General features: G+C 40.9%; 1 protein-coding gene across 1 annotated transcript in view; it reads right to left on the reverse strand.

Moving 5' to 3' along the window:
• The window catches only part of nrxn3a (neurexin 3a), a 128,827-nt gene that overhangs the window by 21,075 nt on the left and 90,022 nt on the right, over positions 1-17,730 (reverse strand). The window contains 3 exon segments of the mRNA XM_080293469.1: positions 115-204; positions 7,193-7,364; positions 8,184-8,365. Coding sequence (XP_080149595.1) covers positions 115-204; positions 7,193-7,364; positions 8,184-8,365 — 444 coding nt within the window.

The following is a 17,730-nucleotide window of genomic DNA, read 5'->3' on the forward strand; positions in this document are numbered from 1 at the left end:
TTTTTAAGCGGTGTGTGGGTTCACATTCATGTTCAGAGGTTTTCATGCTATTCTAGAGGTTACAGTTAACTTTACATTAGCACAATCAGATACATCAGGTTGATTTGAAATTACCTTTCTCTTGTAGCCATTCTTCTACTGGTCTGGCAAATTTAAAAGGAATTTTCTTATTGGCCATCTGATAGCGTTCAATGTCGCTGTTCCCTTTAAAGTTTAAAAACACATGTATTAAACACAGATCGATGACCGGAGTCACATCATGAAGGAAATATCAATTTCTAGCTACATTTACAAAATAAATCTGAATTTAGCAGAAACATTCATTTTGGTTGAAACGGTTGTTGGTTAGAGGATGCACAGGGCTCATCATCTTTGGCTCTTTGGCTGTTACCAAACATTTTGTTTACAATCCTGACTTTTTTCTTCTTCACATTGTGTAGAGCAGTGTCTCCGACTCCAGTCCTTCAGAACTGCTGTCCTGCAGCTTTTAGATGCATCCTTGTTCCAACACACCTGAATCAAATGATTGGCTTGTTATCAGGCCTTTGCCCAACTTGATGGGATGCTAAAGAGGTCATCTAAATATACCTGTTGAAGCAAAAATGTGTGTGTCTGGTATATATCCAAAGAACTGTGACTTTAGACCAGACAGCTAAAATTAATTGACTTTGGCCTCCTGCAAGCTAGGCGCTTAATATCTTTGTATTGGAAGAAAGTGGATGTACTCTCAAGTCATATGTGGGTGAAGGAGATGGCATCATGTATTGTATTGGAACGACTTACTTATATTGTCAGAGGAAAGGGAGTAGATTTTGAAGAAATATGGTTACCTTTAACTGAGTTTCTGAGACATTATGAAGGGAATTAATTTAGAAAGTCAATAAACATAATGTTTAAAAAAAAAAAAAGAAAAAAAAAGAGGTCATCCAACCATTTGATCCAGCTGCGTTGGAGTAGGGATGCATCTAAAAGCTGCAGGACAGTAGCTCTTGAGGACTGGAGTTGGAGACTCCTGGTGTAGCGTATGCACTGATGTCACATTTAATGCAAGATTAGTTTTCTTACTATGGAAATCATCACAAACACTTTAAAAACTTGCCTAATCCTATGTGTTCCGAATACCAAGTTATATTCTAATGAAACTGTACAATCCCTCCTACCAGTCAGGTTTGCCTACCTGGTAGGTAATGTCTTAGGGGTAACTTTTTCATGCAATGAAATTCATTCATTATCACTTTTTGTCACTGGATGTATCTTCACATACCTTAAAAAATAAGATCTTTCAAGACTCGCTAGATTTCTTTTAACAGCCTGTGACGTGAAAAACTCAGGTAAAAATTTCCTACAAAGGATGTAATAGATGCTTGCTCCAGAGCAACTTGCCTTACTCCTTTTACACTTACAACATCAACAGTAAGTAACACTACCAAACATTACATTAGAAATTGATAATAATCAATCACTAAAATTCAACAAATGATCATCTGTAGACATGAAAGACTAAATGGGGAAAAACTGCTTATTTTGCAAGTCAAAATGTTGTTAAGCAAGCAAGTTGAGATGAACCTGATAGCTGTTATGTAATAGCTAGCCATTTAGTTACACAGCATGTACAGTATCTGTTTGCTCTGTTGTCATGACTGATACTCAGATATACAGTAAAGTGGGATTTTATGAAAGTCTCAACACTATTTAGGCCCATGCAAACTCAGGCACATTTAAGATTACAACAAGCTGTGTGGAAATGTGAACAAGACTTAGTGCTGCTGGCCTTTCTCTTCCACTGCTTCTTGCAGGTGACAGCAAGCAGTGTCTCATCTTAAACAATCAAGAGTCAGTGTTCAGAAAGCCAGTGAGCCTGATGGCATACCTGGCAGATTGCTAACAGATTGTGTTTATCTTGACTGACATTTTCAGGCTTTGACTCAGTCAAGTGTACGATCCAAGGTTAAAAAGGCTACATTTATTGAATGACCATAGACGAGTTGGACTGATTTCTGTGCTTTGAAAAACTACGTCACTCAGCAGCCGTGTGTCATCATTGAAAACGAGTTCCCTTAGGTTATGCAGAGCTCATTCAAAGTTCTTAAAATGATCACGCTCTTCTCTGACAATATTAGCTTGCCCCAAATCTTCATTAAATATACAGCACATATGATGTTTACACAGAGAAATCCTCAAACTGCCTTCCCACTTCAGTAGCTGATGTGCATGTTTGTGTTTATTCCAACTTTCTCCACATGTATTTGTTGCTGTGATACCAGAAGACTTTTTAAAATAAAATGTTTCGATCTTTTCATCACTTTCTATACATTTTCACTAGGATTTGTAAACGTTTTCCTCTTGTACAGGTATAAATAGTCCTGTTATCTAAAAGTAACCCAGCACCCAAAGCACAAAAGGTGGTGCCATATTACAATTGTGAAGTTGGATCTTTCTGAAAAAATAAACTTAACAGACTTTTGGAAATTATCTTTAATAATATTGCTTCTATTTTTTCACCTTCACCTGTCTGTTACAAATCTTCAACATCTCAGTTTGACTTGACTCAATTTTAACCCCTAAATTGTATGATTCATCAAATGCACACTCTCTGTGGCTAGACCAAGCTTATTTAACTGATATGAACAGTGCTTTCATTCAATCATGCTAAAATTAAATTTTAGTGACAATCAAAATGATTAGATATATCTTCACCGTATAAGGTAACATATATTTCAGCCAATACCAAAGAGGATGAGCCCGAGTAAAATGAAAATTTTTCAAAAGACTTCTGGGCTGTCATTAATGTAAAACAACAAAGTAAAACAGCATAAACCACAAAAAAGGGCCGATCCAAACACAATGTGTAGTTCACTGGGCAGTAGAGGTGCAGCGGATCACGGTTGATCCGTAATCCGATCCCACTCCACGGTTCGGTGCGCGCGGTCAGTCTGTCAAGCGATAGTTATGGTCAGCGCTAGCGGTCCAAGTGGAGGAGCGGAGGAGTTTTCGGTATTTAAGCAGCCCTTTGCTGCCCAGTCCGACCGGGCTAAAGCTATTACAGAAGCTACTGGGGTGTTTAGCTGCAGACGTTGTGCAAAACAAGAGGTTTAAACTATGATGAACGTGCTTGAGCCACGCTATGATATCCCGTTCGCGTCCACTTCAGTGGCAAGATCGTTCCAAGCATGTATGAGCAGGAAAAGATTTAAGTTATGGCTGAACTGTCCCAGGCATCTTCTGTTGCCCTAACTGCTACAAACGGGCGGAGCTCCAGGGCAACGGAAAGCTACGTGACCGTGACCGCTCGTTATATACACCGCGATGTAATGAGCGGTGTGTATTATTGTAGGGTCTACCTTACAATATAAAGCGCCTTGAGGCGACTGTTGTTGTGATTTGACGCTTTATAAATAAAATTGAATTGAGTTGAGTGGTAGATACAAAGACTGTACTGCCCTATTATATGTTTTTAATAATTGTATGGAATGAGTCTTGAGTTGAATGTTTTTAACAGGCAAAAAAACTTCAATAAGTAAATAAGTAAATAAGTAAATGTTACATTTTTGTCTTTTTTCTTTTTTTGCTGATCCGAACCGTGAGATTTTTGATCCGTTGCACCACGACTGGGCAGCATGTGTAATTATGGACATCATATTTTAAAACTACACAGGATTATGTAAATGACGGTTTAAAATGAGGACTCTTAACGAGAGATTTGCAGTATGTCAAATCTATCTTGTTCATTTACAAACAAGCTATCATTCTCAAAAGTGAAGGGTGAATTGGCCACTGTGGGGTGGGAATTAGATTCTGGATGAGGACATCAAATCATGGGTCTTATCCATGATCGGGGGAAGATCAACGTGGATCATGGACAGATGGATGGGTACAGCTTCTGTTAAGCAAAGCTATTGCTCTGTGTCTACTTTCACTTATGGCCATGGACTCTGTCTTGAGACTGAAAGAAAGAGAAAGAAGACACAACCAGCAACAATAGGTTTACTGGTGAGGATGCCTGGCTTTCCCTTTGACATGCATTATATTGCCAGAAGTATTCAATTCAAGACAATATTTTTATGGACCGGCCTTTAAGATGTCGCGGTTTATTCAAAACACACGGGAAAAGACTGTACTGTCAGACACTAGTGCTCAAAGCATAAAGACATGGAAGAGCTGGTGTCTGAAGTCTGGTGTGGAAGAATCTGCCTGCACAGAGTCTTGGCATCAACTCAATACAACACCCTTGTGATAAGAGCATCATCACAAACAGCAGAGACTGCAAAGCAGGGCTTCTCCTCCAACATCAGTATCTGATCCCACAAATGTGTTTCTAGGGTGAAGAATTCCCATTAACACACTTCTAAATTTTGCGAAGAGCCTTTCCAGAAGAGCTGAAACTGTTATAGCTTCAAATAGTGGGCCCTATGGATTAAGCATGGAATGTTCCTCAAGTTCATATGTGTGTGAGGACAAATGACCGAATAGGTCTCCTGATAAGCTCAGAGAAACACTGCAGCCACTGGTTACACATAGATTACCCTCCAGCAGAGTTTATAGATTATAAGATATTACCCTTCATATAAACTGTCTTACATAAATCTTATTCTTATATCTAATAGAATAAAAAAATGTAACAGTTTAAAATATTACAATTTGAAGAGATGAGTTTATAGGAACAGGCACAGGTTTACAGGACAAACTGAAGGCCCATCCCTCAGCACTGCACCATTCTTTGAACACCTCACTGCTCCACTACTGCAGCCTTGTGAAAAGACTGTGGAAGGCTTGTGTACATCATGTATCCATCCAGGGCAAGTGCCAGGAAGCGCTGCCAAATAGTTCAGTACTTGAAAGCTTGTCTAACAAAGAGTGCCACACTGAATCACAAAACATTATACTCAAAGACCCTTCCTGGAGGCAGAAATGTTGTTGGCCAGAACAGCAGAACAATTTGTCCGTTACACTTGCCTCAAACACACTGTTACCAAGACTCCAGGGTGCTGGTTACCCATGGGAAACTGAATCAATGATCGAAAGCACTGAAGCAAATGATGGCGCAGGCTAGTAGAGGAGGGTGCCAGAGTGGATTCTATTTGACTTAAGGGATTTTGTCTTGGACATGAACGTGATGGAAATTGTTCTGCAGTCTGCACAAGGCCCTGCAGCCAGACGCTCTCTAGAGTCTGGATTTAATTTGTCTGTAGTTTCTGGGGTAATAGTGACAATTTTGTATGTTAATATAATGTCACACAAAAACAGTCATCATCCAGTGACAACCCCAGCTGACAAACCTAGCCCTATGTGACTTAGACCTCACAGAACAAGGTCCAAACATGGTTACACACAATTAATGGGCATTTCTATAACACGTTTTAAACGTGATGTTCAAAGCTCCACATGAAAGCTCTGTATTATATCTATATCTGTTTCCACCTTACCACCACTTATCACCAGTTAACCCTGTGAAGTCAAAGTCATCGTCAATGATGACCCTAAACATAACTGTATGCTTTTACATGTGTTCATTTAGTTCCCACGTGAAACTGTGCTCCAGGGTTAACCTAACCTTCTGACTATGGGAGGAAACCAGAGCAATGAGCCAGGCACCACTAAGATTCAAACCCAGAACTTTCTGGCTTTTCTAGCTGTGTGCTTTCATTTCGTTTAGGTTAACCCTGTGATGTCTAAGTTCTCATCACTGATAGCCCTAACCTAATCATGTGTGTCAGACAGGCAGATATACCGGACATATCTCCAGAAGGTAGGCCAGGTACTGAGACTCCAGCTGAAGTCTGCCACAGTTGACAGGAAGTTACAGACTGACCTCAACTACAGAAGGTATACCACAGCTGTGATGTGGAAATCCCAGTGGATAGTAACTTCAGGAAGAAGGAGTACAAAAAATACACAAGTACCAGGGCCCGAAGGAATAACTGGAGCAAATATGGAAGGTAAAGTCTAAAGTGGCCAAGTGGTAATAGGACCAGTAGGAGTTGTGACCCCGTAACTGGAAGAATGGCTCCAGCAGATTCCAGGCACATCAGAGGAACAGCTAAGATACAGCAGAGCCCTCAAACTCTCAGAGGACCCAAGCTAGAGGAACAAATACCAACACCCAGGGGATGAGGGCAATTATTTTTGTCATTATTTAAATTTCTCCCAAGTCTTTTCAGCTGTGAGATTCTGTATGGACATAGATGGAATTTACCTCATATCTCTGGCATATGAGGTGTGGATGTGGTTCATGCAAAGACTATTTATTGATTCAATATGTATCAGATTTTCAAAACACAACTGATAATATACCTTCCTTACTGTTCAAACTACTTTGACTACAGGATAGAAGAGACACTGAAAATACTTCAGCTGACAGACTTAACCCCTTAACTTCCACCAGGTCACTAGTGAGCCACATAGGTGTACAATTAATGTTAGGTTGCATTTCTGCCACATCCTAAACAAGCACAGTTTCAGAAACTAGAACATGCTATCCTCAATCTATCCATAACAGGTCACTGGTCAGAAGACTTTATGTTGACTCTTACAGCTTTCTCCTTCCTCTCAGTATTTCCACAAACACTTGATCCTCATTGTGTCAGTATGATAAAGTCACCATAGTTCCATTATACCACCCCATGGTATGTGGGTGTGTACTGGGTTTCGACAGGCTGCACGAATCACAGCAATCATCATTTGCCAATCTGTGCTTTTTCAAAGTGCGATCTGGGATATCAAATTATCTCAGACAGTTGGAGCAAACACAGGAATAAAAAACACTACTGCTAACAGAGTTCTGCTCTTCACTCATGTAAAAGGGTTACAAATGAAAGGAGATTTTTGTAAACCATCACAGCAGCAGGGGCCCTGAACTTTAGCACTAATACAGCAATCCTCAGAAATCCTGATGGAGGCTTGGAACATCATTCTTTTTGTCTTTACTTTTAGGACAACGCGTCTAACATGTCCATCCAAAGTCTACAGAGTTACATCCCTAATGCAGTATGGTAGTACGTAATGTGTTTCGCTCCTCACAGATAAAGCCCACTATGTTAGACACCGTTTTATGCTAGAAATTAAAATCTGATGTTACTGAAGCACATGCTGCCCAGTGATCTCGTATCATAATGACACAACCCCACTGCATCATTATTACCAGTTAATACCAGTTGTTTTTCTTTAACAGCTGACAGATTTATTAATACTGTACCTGGTGGGAAATGTTCATTGATAGACCAGTTATCCACCTGCAGTGTAGCATTGCCACCATTTCTGGTGAAACGGACAACGTGATACTTCCCATCATTCACTGGGGTGCTGCTTTCCTGCACGCTGATATCCACTGTGCCGATGTTGAAGGTCACTCCAATTTTGCCTTGTTGCTGAAATGAGAGTAAAGAGTTATTAAACAGGACGTGAAACACTACACATATAAAGGCTAATTTACATCACGGACCCCTGCTCTCAAAATCTGACTGTTTGGCTAGCTGCACTCCAACGGTAAAATCCGCCTGTTAGCCATAATGTTTGGGTTTGTAAAGCACTTTATGAATGAGGACTGTGTGGAGGAGAGCCTGTTTGAGCCAAACAGTACTACATAACAGGTTACTACATGCATATCACACCAAAGCTGCGTCTTACCAAAGACGACTGGAAATCCTAACATTCCATCAACATGTCTGCAGGGGAAAAAGTCTCCTTGTTACAGTCGGGCTTCGGATTTCTTAAATTGTAATGAGAAGTAATCCAGTCAGTGAGATGACGTGAGGGAGGAAAGTGCGGCATCTCTTCCTTTGAGCCTTCTCTTTTTTTTGGCTTGTGTTTTTGGGCCATTGCACACATTGACCTATTTTCCCTGCTGACATACTGCTGATGGGATTCCCGGTCCAGCTTCACAGACAGTCTTACATCTATGTCAGTTTTTGAGAGCAGGGCTCAGTGATGTTAATTTCTATCAGTTTAAATATTTAGTGTTTCATTGTCCTCTGTGTCCCTCTCTTTTTCACAAGTAATGAGTTCTTGTATACATAGTCCTGTGTCCTTCTCTCTAAAATCCACATATTGTGACAGCTGAAGCCTGTGGAACATGCTGGGGGATAAAACTATGAATCTACTTTACTGTAAAAAAAGGAACCAAAAACTCAATAAAAGGACAAAAAAATCACAAATTATTCAAGGACAATATTTTGAGTTGAACTTACTATATGCAGCATGAGATAGTCCCCTAGACCAGGTGCACTGTCAATTCTGACTAAGATGCCATCTTTCAGGGAGGTGCTGAAGCCGACAGTCAACCTGTCCGTCCTGGTGCTTGGTCTCTCATTGGCTGGCCAATTGAATGTAATGAGGCCCCCACCTTTGCCAAAGATGTATGTTGTCCCCGCTGAGCAAAACAAGGAGAAATCATGAATTAGAAAATAAAGACCTGCTAACTGTAGATCTGCATCTTTTCACTAAGTGTTGTAAATTGTATCGTGGTAGCTTTGAACAAGAAGTTGAGGTAACTTAATGACATGTTTACACTAAATAGAAGCTCAGCTTCAACGTGCTTACTAATGTACAAAGAGTGCCCACAGGTTCTGTGCTTGGGCTGCTTTTACCACCAGTTTTTTTAAAGGATCATCGTTTATGCTAATTCCATTGGGGTCAGGAAGACTCAAGCAACAGACAGAGGACTATCAAAATAAAAGAGGAAGTTGTACACATGAGACCAGACTTAGATACGTGAACTTGACACACGTACTGGCGAAAAATAGCAGAGGTGGTACAGACATTCTGTACTCAAGTAGAAGTACAAGTACTACTGTTAAAAATACTCCAGTAAAAGTTTAAGTACTGATTCAACTTCTTTACTCAAGTAAAAGTGAAATATTTTAAATGTACTGAACGTAAGTAAGTAGCTCTTTGGAGGACATTTCTACCAGCTATTTTTGTGAAACGTTAACTAAACCTTGTAGTATTAGGAGATGGAAAACCACATTTTTTTCAGCATAAAATTTAATTCTGACAAATGTACTGAGCTTGGATCAGTTAAGTACAACATGATCAGCAGTGTTGGGCAGTAACGGAGTACATGTACCGCCGTTACGTATTTAAAATACAAAATATGAGTAACTGTATTCCGTTACAGTTACCGGTTAAAAAGGTGGTATAATGGTATAAATAAATGGATTACACGGTGGTCTTTTCCTGTTTCATATGTTCAGCTATGCCCTCTCTGTTTTTGGTAATTCCACGCCGCTGGAAACCCAAATAGAAAACGCATTAAGAGGCTCTGATGTCTGTGTCTCAATCTCGCGGCCCATGTCTCTACTTGCGGTTCGCATAATGACTTGAAGAAATATTTTTAAAAATTATTCACAAAACTGATTTAATATGAAGGCAATAGCAGAGTGTTACAGGCATCGCCCTAAAGCATGCAGCCTGATGGGCAGTGTAGTCCGTGCTGCAGGGAGGATGGACTGCTGTACCCGTTATGTGTCTGTGAGCGAGGGAGGAAAAGGAAAAGTACGAGCTGTCATCGAGCAGAAACAGGAGCTGGAAGCATGTAAATATAATAATAACCACTGCAGCCAAGAAGAGTGCCTGACGAGCCCAGTTGTAAGTAAGCTATTAAGACTCGACTGTACACCGTGTTCCTGTTTTCCTCCGAAAACAATAAGTTCTGTTGGAGCAGCCTTTCAACGCCTCTCTCTGTCTCTCGCTAGCAAAGTCGACCCAGACAACAAAGTAAAGCTATTTTTCAGCTACGAGCCGACACGAACCCGACGTATTAGTCAGAGGTCCCTTTACTACGGTTCGGAGCCGCGGACCTGTTTTATATACGCGTGGAATAGTTTTCTATACGAGATCGCTGCAAAAAGTGCAGCCTTACCTAATGTCCACCTACTGTTACTCATTTATATTAAGATTTAAACATCTAGTTGGTGTTGGTGTGGAGAGTAACCTTCAGTAATAGTAATAAATCACAGCAATAGTACATTCATGTAGTTGTAAAAATCATGATAATATATTAAGTAATCCAAAGTATCCAGAATACATTACTCTTATTAAGTAACGTAACGGAATACATTACAAAATTTTGGGGCATGTAATCTGTAATCTGTAATCTGTACATTTTAAAAGTAACCTTCCCAACACAGTAGGGAATGGGATTACAATAAGATTCAGCACATGGTGGAATCCTAAAAGTGGTTGCAGTGGCTCAGCGTGTGGAAAAGGATCACAAGTCACAATAATTTCTATCGAGAGCTCCAGTAGATTTTTTTAATGTACAGGCTGTGATCTGGGCTCTGAGGTTTCATGAACTGCCCTGGAAGGTTTCCATACTCTGCATTGACAGGATACTGTCAGTATGCTTGTAGAGACTGCTGTCTTTATACTAGACAGTATGGAGTTGGAATGAAGGATCTGGTATACTTGACGTAACTGAACTCTGACCATGAGCTCCACAGCTACTGTGCACCAGCCCAACACAGCACTTTATTTTAAATCCATCACAGCAATTCAATTCAATTCAATTTTGTTTATATAGTGCCAAATCACAACAGCAGTCGCCTGAAGGCGCTTTATATTGTACAGTAGATCGTACAGCACAGCAAACTAACCGGTTTATCCTGCACTAACCTGCAGGTTACTTTCATGCAACCTTTAAATAACACAGTTAACCTACTGTGCTCTCAGTAACGCCCCCCTCCAACAGCCAAACCCATCTGTTCTCTGATTGGATTGTTAAATTTGTGATTGACATGACATTGAGTCAAAGGAGCTTGCAAAGAGCTTGCATTGAGACATGACATTGACCAATCAGCTGAAAGGAAGAAAAATCAGGTCAAAATTTGTATGTGTAAGTGTAAATCCACATGCAGCCAGGGAACCTGAGTTTTACATGGAGTTTTTTGCTTTGTACCTGTAAGCAGACCTTAAAAAAAATTTGTAACTTGTGTAAATATTTTTTTACAAACACAAATATTCATCTGTAAATGCACAAACATAAATTTTCATATATTTTGGTTTACAAGGTTACAAAACTCAGTACACAAATACGCATTTGATTTACAAGTACAAAATATTTATGACCACAATCTGAGCTTTAGCTGCAACACACTGTGCAACAAACTCAGTTTGTGTGTTTGCTGATGTTTGTTAAGCTGATAGAAATGCTGCATTTAAAATGACCTGACACTTAAAAAACGTTACTCACTTTATGCTTGCTCCTCTTTTGTGGAGCTAGCTAGATGCTGAAGACAAGCAGGTCATCAGCAAGACTCTGTGGAAGTTGACTGAATGCTGAGGTGGCAACCCCTAACCCTTCAAGTAAATTTAAACAGATGTAACTAAATGTAAGTGTTTGGGAAAATGTACTTCTAAAAGTACTTTTACCACACCGTGTTCATTCACTCATGAGCTGCTGTAACATGAATCAAATGGCTGAACTGCAACATGTTCAAGTTCTGTGTTGACTTTTCTTGGTTCTGGTATGAAGTATATGTGAACCTTTGTACATATTAAAATGCTAATGCTATGTAAACATGGGAAATGTTATAGATCTCTATGTGGCTGGTTTGAAAGAGGAGTGAAAGAAGCATCTATGTCCACTGTGAGCGACCATCTTTGAACAGAGGCGGGGTTTACGACACCAACTCTCTGCCATCTATAATCCAGTTTTCAGATCCCTTCCCAGACGCCTTAACGCCCACTCACATCCTGGGCCATCTGACCTCAGGACATCACATGATAGGGTGGGGCCAGGTTTCACAATGAGCTCACCTGAAACCCTGGCTGATTGTGACCCACACCCACTTTCACACCTTGGCTCGTGTGATTAGGTAGAGGATCATCAGGGGGTCCATTGACCCTCTTGGGGGGAAACTCAAATCTGGGACTCTCCACCTAGAACAGAAGAAGCTTCTCGGATGAGAGGTGAAATGTCTTCAAGCAACTTAAAGAAGTCCAGACGCTTTTCTTTCAAGCTCCTTTGACTACGATGACCTGGATGACTGAGAACCTTCACAGACATCTCCATGTGTCTACAGATATCCTAAATACACAATCTGGGATGGTGTCAGAAACTGCATCTTTCCCTGGTTTAACTGGACACAGAGCCCTTTGTCTTAATCCCAGCAGAGAGTGGTTTTACTGACATGATATTTTGGGGTTCAAACAGACTGAAGAAAACATTTAGAGCATTGATTAAGTTATAGAAGGTGGTGAAGATGAGCTGCATTGCTATATGCTTGCTTTATGTGCATTTGTGTCATGGTCCTGGGTCTTTTGACCCAGCGTTTTAAGTTTGAGTTTATTTTGTTCATTAGGTTATCTAAGTTCATTTGGTTATTAGACTCCTTGTGTTTTCTTCCCCTGTATTTAAGCTTCCCCTCACCCTTCGTGTTTCATGCTGCGTGTCTTATGTTATCAAGTTTGTATTATCATGCCTAAGTGTTTCTAGTTCTTATTATTTCCCCCTCCGTTTCCAACCATGTTAAATCTCCCCTGCTCTTCATGCGTTTCATGTCTGTGTCTTACGTTGTCAAGTTCTGGTTGTCGTGTCTAAGTCTGCATGTTTCCTGTTTTATTTTGAAAAGGGGTCTTGTGTTCTGTGCTCATGCGGTTAGTTTTACTCTTGCCTGTGCATCATTATGTTTATCCTAGTCAGCAGTTTCCTCATGTGTCTCCACTTCCCCTAATCACCTCCTGTGTATTTAAGTCCTCTGTTTTCAGTGTGTGATTGTCAGGTCGTTCTGTCACAGTCTGGCGAGAGCAGACTGTATGAATTGAGAAAAGGACCCAAAACGCAGACTCCAAGGAACAGGGAACAGAACTTGAAATGTTAACAAAAGGCGAGCCGTTTAATATGGCTGGTAGAAAAGGTACAAACAAAGGGCAAGGCAAACTGAAGCAAAATTAACACAAACCTAAACTGGGGAATCTAAACAAACAATAAGAAAAACCTAGACAAGAAACTTGGAAGCATGGCATAGGAAACATGGCGTGGACAACAGACGACCTGAACAATCACACACTGAAAACAGAGGACTTAAATACACAGGAGGTGATTAGGGGAAGTGGAGACACATGAGGAAACAGCTGACTAGGATAAACATAATGATCCACAGGCAAGAGTAAAACTAACCGCATGAGCACAGAACACAAGACCCCTCTTCAAAATAAAACAGGAAACATGCAGACTTAGACACGACAACCAGAACTCTACAACGTAAGACACAGACATGAAATGCATGAAGAGCAGGGGAGATTTAACATGGTTGGAAACGGAGGGGGAAATAATAAGAACTAGAAACACTTAGGCATGATAATACAAACTTGATAACATAAGACACGCAGCATGAAACACGAAGGGTGAGGGGAAGCTTAAATACAGGGGAAGAAAACACAAGGAGTCTAATAACCAAATGAACTTAGATAACCTAATGAACAAAATAAACTCAAACTTAAAACGCTGGATCAAAAGACCCAGGGCCATGACACAAATGCACATAAAAACACTGTCATGTCAGGCTGGTAGTTTAATTGTGTAGCGTGTACTGAACTTGCGCTTTGGCTTAGTGAACCACAATTTCATCATCTTGGCTTGAATTTCATAGTCTATTTGAAAGTACAGTATTTGCTTGTCCATCTGTTGTGCTTCAGTCATACCAGATTAAATCTAAGACAGTGTGGTCTGATTCAGACTTGCTGTGATCATTAAACAGAGTAGCGAAGGCAATGCTCAGTGGCAGACATCCAATTGTCCAAGAATTGGACAGCACCAGGCCCTGACATGGTTCACGTCTACTGGCTGAAGAAGTTGACTGCACTCCATGACTGTCTGGCAGTACACATGAACCAGCTGCTAGTCAATGAGAGACACCCAGAATGGCTAACTGAAGGCTGGATAATTCTGATTCCCAAAGACCCCCAGAAGGGACCAGTCCCAACAAATACCAGTCAGTAACCTGCCTCAGTACCACATGGAAGCTCCTGTCAGGCTGCATGTGCGCCAAAAAGAACAGGGAGACACGTCAGGGACAAGAGGAGAAAAAAGAACTCTTTTCGACTCCTGACTGGGAGACCAGTTTGATGACAGTACAGAAAAATGCCTCTGCACAAAAACACACTGCTCATGCTGATGTTAATTATACAATGTGATTTGACCATGGTATTCTACAGGAAGAAAACAAGTACTTTTACTTATTGAAGACAAATTCCTAAATCACATATTGCTCAGAAAAATAGCGATGACGATAAAGTGGAAACACCTTTGTCTATCTCTTTCTTCGTTTTGCATTTGGCCGTGTTTTCTGTGATGTCTGACTTCTGTGACAGGGGATGCTGAAGTCTTGGACCTAACAGTATATTCTGTATGATGTACATGACCTTGGTATGTATTTGTGGATAGAGATTTATTTATAACATTTGTGCAAAAAAGTAGCTAAGCAACAACCTAATGTGCAGCTTGTTATAGATCTTTGAATTGTATTTACACATTTTTAATTGTGAGGCTTGAGGAAGTTTTTTTCATGTAGGCTGGAAACCTGAGTGTCCATGATAACAGGAAGGAGAACAAGAACTATTCACTATACTGCTAACTGATGGCAGCCGTTCATACTAGAGTTTCACATTTTTACTAATACATTTGAAATTGAATTCCCTGTTCTTTGAATGTTATTGTGCTGTTTTTTGATACTCACTGTGACCACCCTTTAGCAATAGTGGAGATCTATATATGGAGACGGGTGAAGTGGAGTGGTGCCTTGCCACCTCTAAGTGTAGCTCCTCGGGGTAAGCAATCAAGCCTTTTTCCACCCGAGGTCTGGTGGCGCTCCTGGAGTTCTCTAACCTCCCTGATGGGGATGAACTGTGTTTGGAAGGTCCAGCAATACATCCCAGAATGAGCCATCCTATCCAGGCACTCTTATAGAGAGCAATTAGTCCAGAGGCTTGGGATGGAAACCTTTTAATGGGACCCCGCGAAGGTAACAGGTCAGTGGGGCACATGATTCCAAACAGTTCACGTAGACATAAACTGAAACACGGCTCTAGACAGCAAAACTGTCATGACTGAGAAAATTTAAAAAACTAAAAGACGATACCTCACTCTCAGATCTTTCAAAAGACATCTGAGAGATGCAATTGGTTGACCTGAGAAAAACAGTCACAGAGAAACAGTTTTAATCCTCAAATGCAGCAAATAAGGACTCAAACGAATGCAGATAAGTTGATTCTGCTGATCTGGACGTAGCGTTTTCAGTGGGAGAAATGTTTCGTTACTCATCCAAGTGAGTGACGAAATGCAAATGAATATCTTTTGCAGCCTCTTCTGAATGCAACTTGCAGATTAGCTTGTGCAGCCCTTTTCCAACTCAGCACCTGCTCCTCATGTGCTACACTTTAGTCACTGCCCATCTCTCTGACTATCCCTTCATCTCTGCTTTTTCTCTCGGAAAGGAATTTCAAAGTCACAGAGAGAAAGAGAACTGTTCCCTGCCTCTTGATCTTCTCCAGTTTGCAGAGAGATTTGGTCATGTGTGGTCCTCTTGATTTTGTTTCAGTTTCCTTTCCTCAAAGATTTTGTGTCCAATAAATTACAATTTAAAGAAGAAAATCCTTTCTGCTGTTTACCATTGTCCATCTTAGTGTGGACCCTTCATTGATATTTGCCTTTCAGTGAAGGCGGCAGCAATGATCTGTAATCTAGGTGCCAGAGCATCCCAGAGTGAGAGAGCGAGAGAGTGAGTGAAAGAGATAAAGAGGAAATGGGGTGGAGGTGTTGGAGGGGTGGGTGTTTTAGAGGTGCTGAGAGAGATAGCAAAATTAAAAGAGAGGTAAAAGAGTGATGTCAGGACAAGAGCATGTGGAAGCAAATGCAAATATAGAAGTGAACAGCCTGTTGTAAATATTGACAAAGGCCGTAAAAAGAGATAGAGGGTTGAGTTGGAATGGTAAAAACACAACAGCAAAAGGCAGGGAGTGTTTATAGTGAGGCAGAATGTAAATAAAAGAATGGCAGGAAGGCAAGAAAGACAGACGTGGCAGAAGAAACATAGACAGGGTAAAATAAGAGAGACTGTCGAGATTCTAAGAAACCCATTCACCTTTAAATTTATGAGTCACTTTTACCACCATTAGCAAGTACTGACATATAGATATTAGGGGTGCAACGATACACAAAATTCACGGTTCGGTTCGATACTTTGGTGTCATGGTTCGATATTTTTTCGATACAAAAAAAATATTCATGCCTTTTTAATTTGTCATTTATTAAAATTATAAATATATATTTTAACTCAAAAGTACAGTTTTTAAATTTAACCCTAACCCTTGTGCGTGTTTTTTATTTTGACAGCGAATGCGCACCTGCGGACCACTTATGTGCAGCCCTGGTTATTTAGCTCGTCATATTGCAGTCCATGAAACAAAATAATGTCGTGGCGATCGTGGCTCAAGAGTTGGGAGTTCTCCTTGTAATCGGAAGGTTGCCGGTTCGAGCCCCGGCTTGGACAGTCACGGTCGTTGTGTCCTTGGGCAAGACACTTTACCCGTTGCCTACTGGTGGTGGTCAGAGGGCCCGGTGGCGCCAGTGTCCGGCAGCCTCACCTCTGTCAGTGCGCCACAGGGTGGCTGTGGCTACAATGTAGCTGCCATCACCAGTGTGTGAATGTGTGTGTGAATGGGTGGATGACTGGATATGTAAAGCGCTTTGGGGTCCTTAGGGACTAGTAAAGCGCTATATAAATACAGGCCATTTACCATGAAACCATAAAGCTGCACTTTCTTTTTGTCTGATTTGTCATAACTTTTCCGTTTTGTGGTAAGCTCTGTGGTAAGCAGAGAATCAGCGATTCTCTGCGCGATCAACCTCTCACATGTTTAAGCTTGCTGCCGGAGATTTCACTTGTTATGTTTTGCGTAGTAAGCTAACGATTGATAAGACGATGTCAGAGGAATTGGTGCACAAATTATCATCACTCACCAATCAGTGCTGTCGCTCTCTATACACAGTTCGCGCGATTGCAAAGTGAAAGCAAAAAAGCGCAAATTCAAACGCGATTTCAATATGTCACATAATGACAGTGGCTCACCGATGCCAATGACATAATTACCCAGCTACATTTCTGAAAGAATGCAAAAGCATTGACATATATTTTTCCTTCGGGCTATTGTAGGAAGTTTAGAAATGACCTTAACACGGCAAATCTCCGTTAACGAGCTACCCCTGATCGCCCCGTGCATGGGGCTAGACGGCCAACACGTTAACGAGCTAACTGCGCTAACACACTAGTTCCCACCCATGTAATTGAGCATTGCGTGGCACATCCAACATACTGTTTTACTTTAGTCCATGACGCGCTTACCTTCAGGGTCATACGTCACATGAAAACCAAAATAATTCCAAACGCCAGATCTGAATGAGGGTGGGGGAGGTCCATGTTGCAAGGAGAGCTTAACTTCCGTCTCGCTAGCTTGCCCTGCACTCTTCCTTCTGACGATGCTGTCTGTGTTGAGCGCTCAGTGGATCTGCGCTCGACAGTGCAGCCTAGGTGGAGTAGTCGAACGCAGATCCACTGAGCGCTCAACACAGACAGCATCGTCAGAAGGAAAGTTGATAAAATAAAAATTTTGTATTGTTCGATACATATGCGTACCGAACCGAAAGCACTGTATCGAACGGTTCAATATCGATACGAATATCGTTGCACCCCTAATATATATATATATATATTTATTTCAGACCACCGCTGCAGTCTC

The sequence above is a fragment of the Astatotilapia calliptera genome, chromosome 19 (genome assembly GCF_964374335.1).
Source record: "Astatotilapia calliptera chromosome 19, fAstCal68.1, whole genome shotgun sequence".
NCBI lineage: Eukaryota > Metazoa > Chordata > Actinopteri > Cichliformes > Cichlidae > Astatotilapia > Astatotilapia calliptera.